The following is a 19,567-nucleotide window of genomic DNA, read 5'->3' on the forward strand; positions in this document are numbered from 1 at the left end:
CATGCTGTGAATTTACAATATCGTTCCTTTTTCTTGTGCTGAAATGCTGCTGTTGCCTGTGAGTGGTACCTGTGGATGCTGCAGATCTGCTCTCAGGCTGTAGCCCTCTGGCCCTGTGGGTGCTGCAGATCTGCTCTCAGGCTGTAGCCCTCTGGCCCTGTGGGTGCTGCAGATCTGCTCTCAGGCTGTAGCCCTCCCCTTCCTGCAGTGCACAAAATGTATTTCCTTGTCTGTCTGTCTGTGTCCACTGCAGGGGACGTCATAGTCAGCGTGAACGACACCTGTGTGCTGGGGCACACTCACGCCCAGGTGGTGAAAATCTTCCAGTCCATCCCCATCGGAGCCAGCGTGGACCTGGAGCTGTGCCGGGGCTACCCCCTGCCCTTCGACCCCGACGACCCCAACACCAGCCTGGTCACGTCCGTGGCGATTTTGGACAAAGAGCCCATCATTGTGAACGGGCAGGAGAACTACGACTCCCCGGCCAGCCACAGCAGCAAAACAGGGAAAGTGAACGGCACAAAGGAGGCCAGGCCCAGCAGCCCGGCCGAGGTCTCCTCCAATGGACCCCACGGCTACCCCAACGACACGGTGTCCTTGGCGTCCTCCATAGCCACGCAGCCTGAACTCATAACTGTGCACATAGTGAAGGGGCCCATGGGCTTTGGGTTTACTATAGCAGACAGCCCCGGTGGGGGAGGCCAAAGAGTGAAACAGATTGTGGACAGCCCGCGGTGCCGCGGCCTGAAGGAGGGAGACCTCATAGTGGAAGTCAACAAGAAGAATGTGCAGAGCCTCACTCACAACCAGGTGGTGGATATGCTGATTGAATGTCCTAAGGGAAGCGAAGTCACGTTGCTGGTGCAGCGAGGAGGTAAGGCTTCAAAACTGCTTTGAAACACCTCTTCTTGAAATTAGAAAAAGGAAAAAAATGCATGTCATGAAAGATCTGCTCTCCTAAGCTTCTCTGTAGAAATGGGATTTTTTCCTGAGATGTAGGAACTGCCCCAAGTTGGCAGTTGTCAGGTCACATAGGTGGTTAAAATTATTTATTGTGTGTTGGTGCACTGTGGGGGATGCTCAGGTTCCCACATGCACACAGAGCTGGTAAGGGGCAGGAGGGTGGTGTGGTTACACCTTTGCTTACATAACAAACCCTGGTCTCATGCTCAGAAAACCTGAGTGTTTTAAATAGAACATAGACATTCCTTGAGCTATTCTGAGATATGGAAAAGGCTGGTAATATGTTCTGCAATTTGCAGTGTTCAAAATCAGATACTTAATGACTCTTCATTGGGAAGGATTATACCTGGGATACATTTGGGAGCCTAGAAGAGAATTTAAATTTCTCCAAGTTGTAAGCAATTGCAGTGTGACTTCTGCACATTTGTTTGCTGTGCCATTGGGAGCTGAGCTCATTTTTTGGTAGCACTGCTGAAGCCACCAGCAGGTACAAAACCCATCCCACAGGCAGCCTACATGGAGAATGGCTGGCAAGTAACCTGTCAGTGATCAATCCATGCACAGGAACTCTTTCCCTGTACATAGTAAATGTAAAGTAACCTGAGGCAGCACCCCTTTAACCTGTGGATTGAGATTGCTGGGGTAGGGAAAAGGGTCTCAGGAAAGTCCAGGTTGGCTGTGGAGTGCAAAATCAAGAGCAGAGGGGTCAGCTCTCCCTCCCTGCCTGGCACTGGGGCTCTCAGAGGGACAAAGGGCTGTCCCCACTGTGCTCCCTGTCCCATGCAGGGTTTTATGGACAGAACACACATGGGTGCCCTGTGGATGGCAGCAATGACCTCCCTGCAGAGGCAGAGTTAAAGGCACAGGTAGGTGCTGAGCACAGCCAGAGGGGAGTGTGCGCTATGCAAGTACTTCCCTGCTGACTTTTCTAAAGTGTTTTGATTGCAGTAAACACCAAAAGCCAGTCCATTTTAACAAGGGACAAGTTGTTTCCTGAATTCACAAGTCTGGTTTGTTGTTTTCCAAGACTTATTTCAAGGCGTTGAATACATTGATTCTGCAGTTAATAGCAGCTCTGGAGAAAGCACTGCCTTTCCTATACTCCTTTCTTTCCAAGTGCTTACTGTATTTTTGTATTTTGATAGTAAATTAGAAAGTAGAGAACAGAATATATTAAGAATTCTTCAATTTTCAAAGTGTGAGTTCCTTAAAGACTTTCAGTACTAGAGAGATTTTAAAAATGCACTTCATTCTCATGATTAATATATGTATTATGGAGAAAATATGGTTGGAAGAAAAATAGCAGCTATTATTAATGCTCCTGGAGAGTGCATATGTATCTGGTAACACCATATATTAATTATTTGAATTGTGCCTGACATTTAATAATCCTCCTAAAGCCTTGAAGGCATAATGAAAAGTTTTAATGAGGAAATAAAAGCCTAGTTTTAATAAAATAGTAAATAGCTCCCTGATAATCATGTTGAATCTTTTTTTATTTTTTTTTAATTTAATCAAGATACTAACCACATTTGCTATCACCTTCCTAGATAAGGTGCCATGTCAGTTTCCTTGAACTGCCTCCCTCCCTCCCTCAAGGTCCTCACATTTCCATCTCAGCACAGAGCACTTGCAGTTTTGAATTTCACACTCTTGTGGTACAGAACTTGGAGGTCTTGGTGGCCTTGGTCCACAGTTATTTTTTGAAACAAGGTTCTCCTCACATCCAGAGGCAAGCTGGACCAAGATGCTCAAGCTATGGCAGAGAAGCCAAGCAGAGTATGCACAGTAGAAGCCTCAGACCCAAAATCTGTCAGGTTTGTTTAAGACTTCTGATGTTGGGGAGTGAGAGGCTGGACATGCCCCAGCCATGTGCACTCAGAGCCCAGAAATCCATCCATCACCTGGGCTGCAGGTGAGAGGGGGACCCTGCCCCTCTGCTCCACCCCTCCTGGAGCACTGCATCCAGCTGGGTGCCAGCACTGGAACCTCCTGCACCTGTGGGAGCCAGCCCAGAGGAGGCCACCAAGATGATCAGAGGGATGAGGGCATGAGTAGCTCTGCTGTGAGTACAGGCTGAGAGCTGGGGTTGCTCAACATGGAAAGAGAAAGCTTCAAGGAAACCTTACAGCACCTCCCAGGACATGAAGGGGCCTACAAGGTTCACCTCCTAGGACATAAAGGGGCCTACAAGGTGGCTGGAGAATGACTTTTCACAGGAGCTTTTCACAGGACAGGGAAATGGCTTTGAACTGAAAGTTGGCAGGTTTAGATTGGATATTGGGAAGAAGCTGTTCCCTGTGAGGGTGGTGAGGCCCTGGCACAGGGTGCCCAGAGCAGCTGTGGCATCCTTGGGAATGTCCAAGGCCAGGCTGGGTGAGATTTGGACACCCTGGGACAGTGGAAGGTGTCCTGTGCCCAGCAGGGCGGTTGGAACTAGATGATCTTTAAGGTCCTTTAGAGCCCAAACTATTTAAAAAAACAAAGGTGGAACTGGCTGAAATCCACCTGGCACTCAGAGCTGCTGCACTCCGGTCCTTTCCCTGTAACTTCACCTCGTGTTGCCCCTGCCAAGTCTCTGCTCAGCAGCACCATCCCCAGACAAGGCGCCGCTCTTTATTTTGGTGCGATTGCAGAAATGTATTTGGCTCGGGTGTCTGATAAGCTCCTTCAGGGCTCTTGAAGCTGTTCTTCAGCTTCTCTGTCACTTGTCCTTTCCTCCTCCTCCCTCTGGTGTCCAGTGAGGAAAGTGCTCAGCTGCTGTCAGCATCCTTCCTTCAGCCCAACTTGCGTTCAGTCCCGCTGTGCAGGAAGCATCCCTGCCACGCCAAGGCTTTCATCCAAGAGCTGCTGAAAGGATGTTCAAAGTGATTACTAATCAAGCAGAAAAATATCAGAAAGAGATGTGCAATATACAGGAAAAGCTCTGCCTGCTCCAAGCTGCTGGTGCACTCCCAACAAGGAGGTCTAATTGTTAAAATGCAAACGCAGAGTTGCTGAGAGCAGCCTGTGAAATGTTTACTGTGAAGTGTGTTCAGCTGATGCACTGCCTTATGGGAGAGGGCCAATCCTGCTGCTGCCTCTGAGTGAGGAGCACAAGGATGATGAATCCTGATGATTTCAGGAGGGGTGAACCTGAAATGCCCCCTCTGTGTGCTCAGGTGTCATCTAAAATCGTTTGCAGGATTGGGATAAATACTTCAATACCAGTTCAGATCACTGACAATTTGCTTTCCAGAGGCCTCATAGAAAATTTACTTTGTCTGTGTTCTGGTTTAATTTTTTTTTTAAATTTTCTTCTCCTTCCTCTCCTCTGTAGTATCAATCGTATTGCTGTTGTTTTCCTCTTTCACCTATATGTGGATGAAACTCAAAACCCCTGATATGAGGGGTTCAGAAAGAGTTCACCCCACCCCAGGGTGCAGAGGGTTGATTGGGCTGCCTGGAAAAGCTGCTTTTGCTTATCAAAATGAAGGGACAGAGGGGACAAAATAATTATTGTCTCTGTTAGGCAGGAGAGATAGAAGGTACTTAAATGAAGGAGCTGGCTGAACAACTGTGTGTTTGGCTGAGAGTAATTTAAACTGAAAATGAGAAGGGGGTGCCAAGCCATTAGAGCCTGTAAGTCAGACTGGAGGAGGCGTGAAGGCTTTACTGCCTGAAGGTGAAGCTGAGCACGTTTGAAGGGGACAGGACATGGTGTCTGCAACAGCAGAGGAGATGCTTGATAAACCAGCAGCACCATTTGAGAGCTCCGCACCTGAAAGTAAACCACTGCTGCTGCTACAAAATGCAGAATTAAGCACATGTTTTTGTCCCTGCACTGGAAATTGTGATTACATACCTTGGTTATTTTAAAGAATTATTGTTAAGGCAGCTGTAAAAGGTACAACTTTATTTGGAATGTTTGTAGCAAAAAAGGTTCTTTTAACCTTGTACCTACCAAGTACATGAAGTACTTTCTACAAAAAAAAAAAATTGAAAGCAAAGAAACAAAGTAATATTATTTGCCACTTGAAATCCATTAGTCATTGAAGCTTTGCCTATGCACTGTAATCAACTGAAATAAGCAATTCTCAAATACCTCTCCATTCTGCACAGACTATTCATAATACAAGAAACATTTTGTCACAATAATTTCCCTGCTTCCCAAGGGACTTCTATTCTGGAAGTTGTGCCTGTGTTGGGACAGGTGGGGGGCTGTGTCAGAACAGGTTATTCTGCAAAACTACTGGGCTGTATTTTTTGGAATCACTGAGACCTAATATTTGTTTCAGAGAATATCTTAATGTATTTTATATTTTGTGAATTGCCCCTGATTAAAGAGGATTTTTTTTCCTTTTTTACCTCTTTTTTTTAGGTCAGTCTTCAGGTTAACCAAAATATATGTGTTTAGTTTTTGTTCAGTTCCAAGAATTACACTGAGTGTTCATGCAGGTCTGAACAGACAATTTACCTTCAGAGCTCTCACAGTTAGTGCTTAGTTGCATCTTTATTCACTGGAAGGTCAAAAATAGCATAAACCTTAGCCTGATCTACATAATCCCCTGGAAGATGTGTTCCCACTTTGGTCCAGATCAAAGTAAAGGCACGCAGGTGAAATGTCACTCACATCTCATGTGCAAATCTGTGCCATTTCTAATTGCTTTCCCTAGTGCCAAACTCACATTAAACTGGGGAATGGAAATACATATTCTGAAAAAAATATTAAATATAAATAAATAAATAAATATGCTAAATAGATTTATAGATATACACAAGATGTCAAAACTAAATGTGTTTTATGGGAAGAAGAATCAATGCAACATCTACTTATCTAAATGCCCATCACTTGCTACCTGAGTACTTCACTTCATGTGAAGTCCATGGTAAATTCCCTATTTATGGTTCAGTGGAATGAAAGGTGCTTGTGGGAAGCTGTGAGGTTGGTGGAAATGGGGAGAGGTCTGTTCCAGTAGTCCTGCTCACTTGGTCCTCAAGTCAGTAGGTTTAAGAAGTATGGACCTTCCCTTGCTGGAATTCCCACCTGGAAATGAAGTTTCCTCTTCCTTTCTTAAGGTGGAACTGGATTATTGAGTGGTTAAAAAAAAAAAAAAAGTGGTGGAATTAAAGCTCCTTTTCATTTGCTGTCCCTAATGATATAAAACCACCGTATAATTAGAGCTGCAATCAGCTATTCAGTGCAGGCTTGAACTCTTTTAAACAAGCCACTCATTGCTGTTTACCCTTTAGGCTTGCAGTGAAGAGTGAGTTGAAAGTCATGCCACTTAAGCAGTGAGCTGCCAGAAAGTTTCAAACTGTCTTGGCAGCTGCTGAATTAGAGGGAGAGTGACTCCAAACTGCATTTGGGACAAAAGTCGCAACCTGGGACTCATCTGATGGTTACCACAGAGCACGTTTGCCAGTGCCAAAGCTTGTGGGATAGGAAGGAAAGTTCACCATTTCCAGCAGTGTTTTCAGCCCCAGCAGAGAGGGAGCAGAGTTTACACAAAACACACAGAGTTTTGTGCTGTTTTTATCTAGGGGCTCCCTGGATCCCATCTGGCCGAGCACAGAGCTGCTGCTGCCAGGCTTCGTTCATTGCCACCGTCATGGTTGGTTTTCTTGTGGCTGCTCCTTCCCTGGACCCCCAGAACAGGGACAGATCAAATTCCTTTCTGCCCTCTGGTGTGCTCAGTTGACTTCTAAACTGTTTAAAAATCCCTTTTCAAATCACCTCTTTTTTCCTTGTCTTACCTTCTGTCCATCACCACCAGCTCTCCCAGTACCTTCCGCTCGGGTATCTCCCACCAAACCTGTTTGTTGAATCTTTCAATTTGTCACTCAGTAGAGGTTGTTTTAAGCTGTGTGCTGAAAAATACCTGATATTGTGGTACAAATAATACTATCCAGGCTCTTAGGCACCCCTCACTGGGGTTTATTTAGGATTGATTTAGGAAATCAGAATTGTACATGCTTGAAGAAATGTATGTCCATGTGTAAGGCCAAGAATTATTTTTTAAAGTTCATTATTTTGTGTTCTAGGGTCATTACTTCATAATTACAGTGTTATGGATTTCCTGGTTAAACTTGGAATATCATATGGCATTTTAAATTCTGTCTTCAATTGTTTCCTCTTGTTTATTTTTGTTACCGTTTCTTTTAAAGAGCTTTGCCAGGCAAGAAAGCAATTAGATTAGTGAAGCTGGTTTACAAACTGTGTTAGAAATGAGATGTTTTTAAAAGTTTTGTATTGTGCCTTTTTGCCATTTTCTGAAAACAGAAAATCCTGGTAAAAAGGCATTGTTAAAATTTAGGTGCAGGGAAGGAGCAGGACTGGGGGAACCTTTAGTTGGGAGTAGCTGAATCTTTTTTTTTTTCCAAACCACCAAGTCACTCTGTTATTCTCTTCTCTCTGTTGACTGGAATTATGTTCTAAGAAGCTGTTGAGATTTTTTAAAAGGTTTAAAGCAAGTTTGATGTAACATTTGCTATTCTCTCACAGCGTTTTTCTGATTAGGCACTAGTATATCAAGGAGCAGAGAGAAAAATCAATTGAAGTCAGGAAAAGATGAAATAAAGGAAATGTTATAAGTTTAGGTATTTTTAATAAGAAGTTCGAAGTTCCTCCCCCTCATTAGAATTGCTTATGTGCATGTGTTTCAATCCAGTGTGTGAGTTAATTTTCCTGCAGCACTGGGGAGTGTTAGATACGCCTTTTTGGGACAATGCTGGGTATTGTTATGCAGCACCATACACTGATCTCTGTAATTGGTTTTGTAAAGCAAGCAAGCAGAAACTTGTTTTCTCTTTGTGATAAAAATAAGCCGAACTTAACATTTAAAATCAGGTCGTCTGATAAATAATGTAATATGTTGGGATTGCATGGTGTTTTTTCTCCTTCAAAGTGCTTTACAGGTGTTAATCTTAGTGACATTAGTCGTTTGTTTTTGGTGATCTGAATTTGTGAGGTTTGGGATGATTTTGCTGACCAAAAACACAAAGGGGGAGGTTTTTGGTGGTGCTGGAGTCCATGGCACAGCTCCCATTAGACTCCAGGAGGCAGCAGGGTTTCACCCAGGTTTTTCACTCCTAGAAATGCTGCAGCCACTAAGGGTAATTGTTGTTAGCATGCTCAGACACCAGATAGTTTAATGTATGTACCCAACATTCATATAAATAATGCATTTGCAGGAGCTAATGAATTAACATTGCCAGGTCCTGCTGGAGTTTTTCAGTACAAGGCATCCAATTGAAATAGTAATTGAGAAACCCAAATATCAAAAAGCCCATGTGTGCAAAAACCCTTCCTTAAGCTCCCAAAATTCCAGATATAAAAATACCACATTAAAGTTGTTTTTTTTTAAATTTATTTCAAACTTTAGTATCATATCCAACTGGCCTTCCTAAACCATGGGAGGCCAAGGAGCTCCAAACAAAGCACATTGTCCTATGAACATTTGATTCCAAAACAAGCAGCTTTATAATATTATAGTTCTGATAATGAAGGACACTCAGCATTGCTGGGATATGAACATTTTAATTACCTGCAGAATTTCCAGCTATTGCTGGTGTGATACATGTGAATTGCTGACACTAATCTGTTAGGCATTGGAGGCCCAAGTGTTTTCCCCTCAGCTACCCTTCATTAACTCCATTTGCACTGATTCTCTCCTAGAAATGAGTAAGCAAATGAAGAGATTCCTGTGAAATCTGCTTTTTGGGTCAGCAGCAGCTTTACATGAGCTAGCCTGCATTTTTGTGGCAGCATGGCCTATCTATGCTATAGCTTGTGTCCCCCAGATATATGTGTCATCTGAGCTCCAGAGTTGCTTGGAAGTGTAAAATAGGATAGAACAGTTGCTGATTCATTATTTGGCATTTTGTTACACATTTTGCATTTATTTCAAGGGTTGATATAATCTTCTAAAGCTTTTTGCTATTTCATGAAGTGTGCTTTAAGGCCAGGAGGAAAGCTGTGCTTTAATCACCAAGGAGATGAACAATTAACATGTTTGGAATAGGGAAATAATGTCAGTTTTGTGTAGTCCTGCGTGCTGACAGCACAATAGTGGTGGTGTGCACGTTACATGCATGGCTGCCTTTCTGTGGCAGGGAATCTGGATCTGCTTTAGCATCAGTAAGAAAACCAAAGCATTTGCTGAATGCTGGAAGAAAAAAACGTGGCTGAAATCTCCTCATCAGGATGTTTTATTGCCAGAACCATCCTATCTTGCAGAAAGCAGTAGGCTCTGAGATGAGAATAAAACAGGTTGCTTATCAAATGAAAGATTAGAGCTCTGAAACTTTTTCTAAAAGGTTTTTTTTTTCCTCCTTAGCTTGAGGTTTTGAAAGTTCATGCTTTTTTTTTTTTTTCACCTTATGTTGATTGGGTTTTGGTATTAAATGCTGAAGTGATGTAAATGGAGCAACTCAAACCCACACGGCGTTGTTTTATATCAAATGTGATGTGATGTAACACAAGGTGGCACAGCAGAACCTAATACTGTGCATTAGATAAGGCAGATTTAGCTGGAGATGTGCCTCCCACATCTTCATCAGGATTTGCACGGCAGGAAGTGGAGCAGACTTGGAGGTGTGCAGCAAGGAGGGTTTTGTTCCACTTTCTTTTCCTCCTACCCTTACATGCTGCCTGGGTGACATTTTGGTGTGCGAGTAAATAATGAGTTTTTATCAGCCACACTGCAGGTAGGTGCAGTAGCTGCTGCCTTGATTTGGCATTATAATAACCAGCCATAACAGAAGTAATGAGGTGTCAGAAATCCAAGAAAGGTCTCTGTTTATCACTGTAATTAAATACATTTGGAGAGTCATTAAAAGCAATAGCAGGTGGGCAAAACTGAGGAAGAAGGATGACTTTGTAATGGGGTAGTCAATGGTTTTGTTCTGAAATGGATTGCTTTTAAATATCTGTTTGCATGTCTCTAAGTCTCTCCATTCTGAATTTAAATGTTTTTCCCATTCTGCATTAGGATTTTATGTTTATTTATTTTAATGGGGTTTTTTGCCTCGGTCAGATAGATTTATTCTTGTGATGGTGATAGTAATTAAGTTATACCAGCTTTAAGAGTCAGTTAAGCTGTGCCTTTAGAGCCAGAAGACCTGCAGTGCATCATAAGTTGGGCTTAAGAATTTGGCAGGGCTTGTAGGCCAGAGAGACTTGGTAGAAGAGGCTGAGCTTCAGGGAGGTGACACGGCTGGGACAGGTCAGGACCTGGTGATGTTTGTAGGGGTGTGCAGGTAAATATCAGTCCTCAAAAGTTTTCTTTCCATCCTTCAGGATTAGTTTCTGAGATGTACAGGTTACATCCTTGAAAGTATATCAAGTCATTATCTATTTTAATAGAAAACTGTTTTCAGGCTAATAAAGTGATGTTTTGTGAAAGCATCCATAAAACCATTGCCCTCTAGTAGAGCTTTTTAGCTCTACTAGCCATGTGTATGTGCACTGCCCAGGTCTGAATCTGCCTGAGCATTCTGTAAATGCTAGCTGATTATTAAGGGATGTTAAATATTAATAGCAGCATCCAACTAATGCCAGGAGCCTCTGTACAGGCTGCTCTCCAGATATGAGACACAAGAATCTGCCATAAACCACCCAGTTTGAGCACATGGATTTACACCTTGTGGCAGGGCTGTGGTAAGTCTGAAGACAAACACTCTCATTGAGCAGGATAAATACAGATGTGACTGTAGCAAAATATGGTTTGGCACCTTCATGGTCATGGCAGCTGGGGACAGGAATTACGGGACTGGGCACCTTCAAAACTGCAGCATGCCCCAAAAATTTTGCAAGAATTTGCACAGAAATAAAGCTTGTAAGTGATAGATTTTGTGGGCTCCTGGAAAAGGAAAGTTTCCCTCATGGATAGCCACACATGTATGCTTATGTGTGTGAAAAATAGATACATAATATTGTGTGTCCACAGCCCCTTATCTGTGTAAGAAGAATGTGGGGGTCTGTAATTACTTTCCAATTCTAGTGTTTAGCCTCTGAAATTTGTGAGATTTCAGAAATTTAATGTCTATGTACATATTTGTTTAAATATCAACAAAGGTTTTCATTGAAGCATATGACTCTGACAGCTTGAGCTTTATGATAAGCACTTTATTTAATGAGCTTCAAAATGAAAATACAAGAACTGCTGACATGCTTTCAACCATAGGCTAGATGGGTAATTGTCACACTTATTTTCAATCTCTTTATTACCTTACTGTCTTGAAATTATCTTATATATATATATTACTGCATAGTTAAATTTATATTTTCATAGTAATTAAATAGCATTTTATTAGCCTGTATCTTTTTTATTGCTTCTAAAATCAATTCTCATTTGAGATGCTGAAAATATGACTGAGACTTTAATGGCAGGGAATTGTTCAGCATCCCAACCAAAAATGAGTATTTGAGGCTAATAAAATTTAGCATCTTTAGAGCATCTAGAACTGAAATTCTTCTTAATGGCAATAATATTCTATGCCTCATTATGCTTTTCGTCAGTGACGGTGGCGTAATAATGCCCAGGATGATCTCTTCAAAACATTGCTTTCTTGGCATTAGCATTGAACATTAGCATCAGAAATGTAGCATTTTTCACTGCTTTTGGTAGTTACCAAACTTGATTTATGGCAGGGCTATATTACTGCAGTGTAAATTATTCTCTTGCTTAAAGCTTATCTTGCATAGCTAATTTTTTTTTGCTAGTGCAGTGTCACTCTTGTTATGCAAATCACAATGACGAGCAGAAAAGTTTGGCAGGGACAGGCTGGGGATTTCTTCTTGATTTTTTTCTTTCTTCTCCTTATGCTTCTTGATTTTTTCCTTTCTTCTCCTTATGCTTGCACAGACTTGCCTCTCTTGCTACTGATTGTTCTGGTCTGGAAAAGATGAACTTCCATCTACTCTTTTAAATAGTATTTGTCCTTTATTAGAAATTCTTTGGCAATGGATCATAGGGAACCAAGGGCATTGCTTTGTCACCACCAATCTCCTGTCCCCTGCCCCCCCCCCAGCAGCATTAATGGCCATTAGCTTTAATTATTTAAAGTTCCTTGTTTTGCACACAGATCAATGTTCAATGCCAGGTATATGGCTGTGCACCCCCTGACTCCAGTACTTTACCTAAACCTCATCTTTCAAAGTGTCTGTTTTCTTTGCTACAGCCTTTGGTTTTTATTCAGCGCGGTGTAAGTGCTATTTAGAAAGCTTGAAGGTTTTATTTTTTTTCCAGGCCAGGAACATTTTCTCTGTAAATGTTAACCTTGAGACACAGTCCGAAATCTTTATTTTCTTGTGTTTTCCTTCATGTCCCAATTAATTTTGAGCACTGGTGCATTCTGGGCTGCAGGTGATATAAGGGCAAAAACTCACAGGTGACCTTTCCTCTTAGACTCACCTTTGGCTTGTTCTGCTGTTGGATTTAGATGGTCCACAATGACCATCCAAGGTGTTGGATGGGTTAAGGAACTCTGAGAAGTGAAGATCTGAAACCGCTGTTTTTTTCTTTCATGTGCAAAACCACCCCAAAAATGAAAAGTGTCGAGCAGTAGGCAGACATTGTAAGCCATACATCAGATGATAGCAAGACCTCCAGACTGGCTCTTAGCAATTCCAGGAGCCTTTGTCCTGTGGGTGGGTGGTGCAAACTACTGGATTGTTCCAACTTAAGTTGAAATTCCATTGAAATATATAATTTGTTTGTGTATGTGTGGTGAAAAGTGAAGAATTCAAGGCATCTGGCCTCTACATGTCCGAGCTGTTGGGATGGGCTGACTGCATGACTCTTGTAGTGCCTAGAGATAAGTCTTCCTTAGCATTCAATTTCAGATAATTTTGACCCACAATCTCTAAAACATGAGGCTGTGGAAGAGGGCATGTTGTGTCTGGTGTCCATTTAGGTAATTTTAGGGTGTTTGTGGCCTTCTGAGCTATCACCAGAAGCAGGCCCAGGCTGTGGTGTGGGTTTGTGGTCACACATTGCATTCTGTGAATGCTCAACAAAGCAAATGTTTGCCATGTTTTATGGTCTACCTGTGTTACTTAGTTTGCACAAAGACAAAGGAGTTGAGGAAAAAAATGTCCCTTTAAAAATTGCATGTTAGAAACACCAACACTTGAGGTCAAGTTTTGTCCCATGTGTTCTTCCATGAACTTGTCATAAATTGGGTTAGCAACCTTACAGCTTCCTGAAAGTTCTACCACTCAAGACTGCACAGTTAACACAAATAAATATGAAATAAGTGGATGATGGATTTAATTCACAGGTCACATCACTCAAAACATAACACAGTGTCATGCAACAGAAGTATAGCTCCTCATGGGCAGTGGCATTAACGGTGCTGAAGTCATGCTACAAAACTTGCTTAATGATTTGTGTTTTTTCCCCTATGTTACAAAATGTAGTTGAGCAGATGGATGCAGCCAGCTGTACACAGAGGTTTAGGGAGTACTGGGGAGAAAAGAGAAAGGGTTTTGTTAAGATAAATGTAATAATCTCTGTGATAATTAGTTTAATTTAGATCCCTGCATCTGACTCATTTTTGACTAACCTTGTATGAAGTCTTTCTTGCTTTGCTCATGGGCCTGTGAATTTACTTTGATTACAATCCCTTTTTTTGTTCTTGTGGATTGCTCACTGATCACTGATATTTTTCATTAAGCAGTTGCTTTATTACATTGTTATTTAGAGGGAAGTAATTTGTGTTTTCTAATTAATTTAATTCTAGGCACATTTAGCTACAATGAGCCCATTCAAGGGGTTTTAGGTCATATTGACATTGTTTACCAGATGTGCTCATTTGTTTTAAAACATTGTTAACTCTGTGGTGACAACAGCCTTGTGTGATTGCTTGACTCTTCCATCTTCTCTAATCTGTATGTCCAAAACCCCCCAAAATTTGAAGATGCATTTCAGGTACTAGTGAGAGATAGGTATCAAATCACAGGGAAATTATATTGCAATGTCAGTATAAACTATTACTATTCTGGCTTCTCCTAGCCAGGGATGTGAAGCCATTTACAGAACCACCAAAAAGCTGGATAATGCCAAAAAGATGCAGATGGGGTGTTCAGTCTATGCTTGGCCCATTTACCTCTGAAAAAGTTGCAGTGAAGCTTCAGGAGAGAACGGGGCAGCCAAGAGGATGAGCTTCCAAGCAAGGCATGGCGTGAGCAGTGCTGGAATTCCATGGTAGTGGAATCCTAAGGCCAAATTCACAGGCTTGGGAAATGTTTTCACCAGAAGCTTTTTGGAAAAGCTCAGCATTTCCTTGCTGGTGGAGCTCCCAGGATCTGGGGGTTATTCAAGCACTTGGCATTCATCTCTGTTAAATACTGTATCCATTCCATCATCTGAGCGTGAAAGCTCCCCATTACACCTATCATTTACTCATTTGGCCTGCTTTGCCAGGAACTGGAGTTCTAAAATGTGACCCTAATTAGATGAATAAATAATATTTTCACAGGAAAATGTACAGGCAGGTTATTCCCTTGACTATAAGCTTGTCCCATGAAAAACTACCAACATTTGTTAATGTGTTCTGCAGTCACTTATTTTGGTAAGAAGTAAATTATTGCTTGTTCTGCAGCAAAGTCTGGCACAGAGCAGTGGCACTGTAAGATTCATTGGCCTCTGAAGGACTCACCAAACAATAGCCTTGATATGTTTTCCTTTATTTTTCAACTGTTTTCCATCTCTTTGGGGTTGGAAGAGCCAACATTAATGACTGAAGGAAAGGTTTGTTCAATAGTTCATGCTTACTAAATTTTAACATTTAACACTGGTGATGCAATACATTGAATTTTGATATAATTTGACCCAGCAGCTCACCTGCATTTCTGCTTTATTTTTTGGAGGGAACATTTAAAATGTTGTTAAATCTTTTCTGTCTCATGCTGGTCAGTTAAGGGTGTGTGTATGTGCATGGGGATGTGTTCCATGTATTGATTTAATAGGAAAGATCATCTCTTGGAAGGGGAGAGTAAACGTGTGTGCATGCATGTGGAATGAGGGAGAGAGAGAGGCGAATCTCTATCTGTCTGTTTATCTCTGCGATAAATGATGCCTGTTAAAAATGTGATTTGCCACGAACGTTATGAAGTGTTTTCCTCTTTAAGGGTATTATACAAACAGTCCCTATCAGCAGAAATGAAGCTGCAGTCTCGATTGTTTAGTTCAAACAGTTTGATGTTTCATTGTCCCTCAATCAATCAGTGCCTGGAGGAGTATCAGCTAGTGGCTGGGAATGCATCTGAGTGACATGCAGAGCACAGATATTCCTCAAAAGCTCGAAAATATTTCATTTAAAATACTCCTTACAGTATGCATCCCAGTCTGAGAGTAGCAGCAAATAGAGCTCTGATTATCATTTTTAATTGTGGATCTTCCCTATTCAGTGCTAAGATCTCCCAAATTACCTTAAAATCAGCATCTTCCTAGACAGATTTGTAATTCACTTGCACTGCTTGTTTTATTCTCTGTGTAAAAGTTATATGAGGGCATGGGGTTTAGAATAAACAAAATGCATAAAGTAGAAAACGTAATGCGGCATAAATGCCACATAAATTACATCCTAAAGACAAAAGCAGATTTCAAACATCTGAATTACTGAGCACTTAATGTGGAGTGTAATCTGTGTTTTGGTTTATGTTTGTTTCTGGAGTCTCACACAGAGAAAAAAAATATTGGGGGTATTTCCTCTGTCTTCCAACAGCGGGGGAAAAGGGAGGTCTTGACCCCAAGAAAGAGCTTTTCCTGCATTGTAGGTAAATCCCCAGGCAAGTGTCTCCTTTGCTACTGGCAACTAGGCTCTATGCACAAGTAGCTGATTGAAATATCACTTGAGTTCTCTTGCTCATCACAGACTGAGTAAGAGGCTGCTTCAAAATGCAAAATTATCCTTGAAAAAACCTTCCCTGGTGCCCTCCCAGTGTTTGTTCCTTTACATCACCTGCAATCTGTGTAAGCCCTGCTCCCCAAGCTCCCTAGCATCCCCCGCAGGGGTCAGGGCACTGGTAGTGTTGTTCCCAAGCCACAGCTCTCTGAAATTGTACCTTACAGATAAAATCTCAAAGATTTCCACTTAGGATAGACAGGAAGGAAAACCTGTGTTTTCTCAGTAACATTCATAATTGTAGGGAGAAAAGCATATTCTTCCTCATGCTTTTGTTTTCCTTTGCCCAGCCCACACCTCTCAGCTCAAACCCAACACACATTTTCTGTTCAAAAAAAAAAAATCAATTCCTAGAGAAATACTTTTTGAAAAATCAACCTGTTTCCCCTGCGCCGCCGCGATTGGTCCGATCAGAACCGCCGAGGCGATCGCGTCAAGAGGAAAGAGCCTCGGCTTAATTGTGAGCTAAACCTGCTGTAATCCAGGGGAGCATTTGAGATTCTGCCCAGGCAGGCGCTGGGTTTGGGCAGCGCTGAGGGCTGTGGGTTTCTCTCTGCAGCACAAGGCAGCATAGCTAATGCAGAGAGAGCTCTCCCCCCGCTGCCGCTTCCCCGGCTCTGGCTGGCTCTGCCTCTCGCCGGGCTTTGATTCGATATGAACAGACTGCTAACTCCGGTGCCAGAGCGAGAGCTGACATAACTCTGCAGATGGCTACCTTCGGATCATACACCTAGGGATGGTTTTTTTTTTTCTTTAAGGGAAGGTAACGCTTAATGCTAATGTTTATTTTTCCCTTGTTGCCATTTTTCAGGACTGCCGGTCCCAAAGAAGAGCCCAAAGTCGGTAAGCACTTTTCAGCTACTATTTCTGTGTGTTTGTCTGCTTTGAAGGGAAAAAAAGCATGAGTTCGGCTTGTTTGCTTTCTGGGTCTCGATTGTTTTAAGTTGTCTTTCTGTTGCAACCATGATTACCTTGCACGGCTCCTGCTGCATGGGGAGATGAGAGGGGGATGCAGTACGGAAGGGAGACTTGTTCGCAAATAAAGCCTCAGGTTTACAAATCCGATTCCCTGACAGATGAGCTTCTATATCGTTTAACTTACCAAAAAAAAAAAGCTATTGTTTCCTTTTGGAAAGATGGGAGGCTCCACCTTCTTGCTAGATACCAATTCCTGTCGGGTGCTCATAGGCACCAACCTTTTCCATTAACTCAATGAGTTTTCTTGAGAACCTTTGGCTGAATTATTAACAGAATAGGAAAGCATGCACCTTGTCGTGAGAGACAAAGCATGAACGGAGCATGGTTACAGTTCCCAGGGAATACAGCCAGCTGTCCGAGCGCTCCAGCTGCTCTGGAGGCATTTCCATACTGAGCAGGATTGTCCTGCAGGTGTAAGATTCCTCTTAGAAGGAAGATCCTTTAGAAAAGCAATAACAGAACAATATTTTCTTGTCCTCCCGAATGAATTTCCATGTAAAGCGGTTACCTGGAAACATCTTAGCATCTCAGCTAGCAGCACAGGAAGCTGTGATCTCAAGTATCGTTAAAGCTCCATGAATGATATTATGGAAGAAATTAATGTGCTATTTGTATGCAACAAAAAACAGTGTTTTATTTTTAAAGGGAATGAAATACCTAAAGCCTGAAAGTTTGCACTTGTCTGTTGAGAGTGGGGGAGAGACAAAATTCTCTGCCAGGAGCTTTGGGGAAGCAAAGCAAGTGAGGTGTTTGCCGTGCTGTAAGATGGTGTGAAACTTCACCAACAGTCCCTGGTGGTGCCAAAACCTGCAGCTGGGCACAGCCCACCTCACCGCAAACCTGGGCAAAAGGTTTGGGAGGCGGCTGAGCAGAAGGCTCTTGCTTTTAATACGAGCTCTCTGCTCATCCAAAAAGAAAGCCCTGAAATAATTAATGTGATTCTGATGGCTTAGGGCAGCGCTGATTAAAGTCATGTGAGCGCAGGCCTCTTCCATTGTCAGCTCGCATTAATGTTGGGAGGCAGAAGCGCGGGGTGTGCTCTCCGCGGATCGCGGCGCTGTCACACACAGGGGCTGCTCCAGCCCTCGCCGAGCCAGGAGCCAGTGTGGAAAATACAGACGTGTCTGGCACGTTTCTGTTCCCTGCCTCCACCTTCTCCCCCGGTCAGAGCGGGATTGGCTGCACGCGATCTGGGCTATGACTTCTGTCATTAAAGCGGCCCTAATCCATCAGCTGCGGTCTTCCCCAGGCGTGGATGCTCCCACTTTGCCACACGCACAGCGGGATCCTGCTGTGTCAGGCACCTCTCTGGCTGGCAGCTATGCACAGTGAAAATCTGAGCAGCATGTAAATCCGTGGCTGGATAATCCAGCCTGGGTGAACAAAGAGGCTGCTTACAAACAGGTGTAGCTGTGCAACAGCAGATTTCTCTCTGCTGTTTGCTCTGAGGAGCCTGTCAGCCTGGGGAAAGATGGCATTCCTTCGCCTGCCTCTCCCCAGCCTTTTCAGGGTTCCTTCAGTGATTTTTCCTACAGTCTAGGTGGTGCTGTTGCCTCTAAAGTGCAGGATTCCCAAACAGCAGAGCCTCCTGTTCCCCTGGCTGCTCAGGGGGTCATCACCAGCGCAATTAGCAGTGATGCTGGACTCACTGCAGCACCGTGAACAGCTGCTCCTCAGAGGGCAGAGCCAGCGGGGCTCAGCCGCTGCAGCCGCTCCTTCCTCCCCAGGCATCGCTGACATGCGGGCACTGAGCGTGGAAACCTGGGGCACAGTGCCTCAGGGCATCTCCAGGGTGGATTTACACCAACCCAGAGCTCGTGTGGCCAAGGCAGCAGTCAGAGGCAGGGAAAAGGTGGTGTCTAACACTGTCCGTCCTTGGTTTATTGAGGGGCTGCTGCTCCACTGCGGGGAGTGGAGAGTCCAGCCTGACCTTCTGGCCATGAGGATTCCCACTCACGACAGGCAGGAGCCAGTCCTGCCCTGCTGGCACGGTCCCTGTCTGGGATCCCCTCTCTGAACTGTGCCCATGTGTTTCCTGGGGATGCCCTCAGTCCCAGAGACTCCCAGTTTGCTGCTGCACTGGCAGGGATGGGGTGAACACAGGAGCTGCCATCAGAGTTGTGTGCCAGGGCTGTCCCCAGCACAGCACAGCTGTGGGGCTTGGGGGGACGTGCTGCCCATTGCCCCCGTGCCCTTTGCTCAGCATTTCCCTTTTCCAGCACTCCTTGTACAATAAACAGGCTGCAGTTACAGGACAGCACACACCGAGCTGGGAGCAGCTGGCTTTGATCTTAGCTTGTGCTTGTTTTTGGTTTCTTGTGCTGCATCAGGGAAGTCACGACTCAGGTGTCCATCTTCTGCTTTGCTCAGGAGGTGAACCCTCTCTTGTTCCCTCATCTCCTTTCCCGAAGCCCAGACACATTCCCCACTTACTGCCAGTGGCTGGTATTCCTCAAACAAATCCTATTTTCTGTTCTCAGCCCCCAGCCCTGCATTCCCCAAAGGCCAGCTTCAGGCTGGTGGTACCTCCTGGCTATGGTGAGGTGTTAATGCTGAGAGAGGTTTGTTGGAGCTGGGGCTGTGACACAGCCTAGGAAGTTTTCTTGCCTTCAGCTCAGGTTTGCTGGGCTGTATTTGTCAGTCTGTATGTATCTTCTGACAGATTTTCCTTTTCTTGGATTTTAAGGAGAGTTTTTTCAACCTTGGTGAAAGAGTTAAATTAGTGAAAAACCCC

The 19,567-nt window shown here is 43.5% G+C and overlaps 1 protein-coding gene across 22 annotated transcripts in view; it reads left to right on the forward strand.

The window, feature by feature from the left end:
- MAGI1 (membrane associated guanylate kinase, WW and PDZ domain containing 1) overlaps positions 1-19,567 on the forward strand; it is a 331,966-nt gene that overhangs the window by 278,057 nt on the left and 34,342 nt on the right. For all 22 annotated transcript variants that reach the window (XM_054281276.1, XM_054281280.1, XM_054281281.1 and 19 more), the window contains 2 exons: positions 254-874; positions 16,667-16,698. In XM_054281276.1, the coding sequence (XP_054137251.1) occupies positions 254-874; positions 16,667-16,698 (653 nt within the window). The remainder of the gene's footprint in view (positions 1-253; positions 875-16,666; positions 16,699-19,567) is intronic.

Source organism: Melozone crissalis, unplaced genomic scaffold, assembly GCF_028551555.1.
Source record: "Melozone crissalis strain CALT ecotype California unplaced genomic scaffold, PUWL_Pcris_2 ptg000029l_1, whole genome shotgun sequence".
In the NCBI taxonomy this organism is placed as follows: domain Eukaryota; kingdom Metazoa; phylum Chordata; class Aves; order Passeriformes; family Passerellidae; genus Melozone; species Melozone crissalis.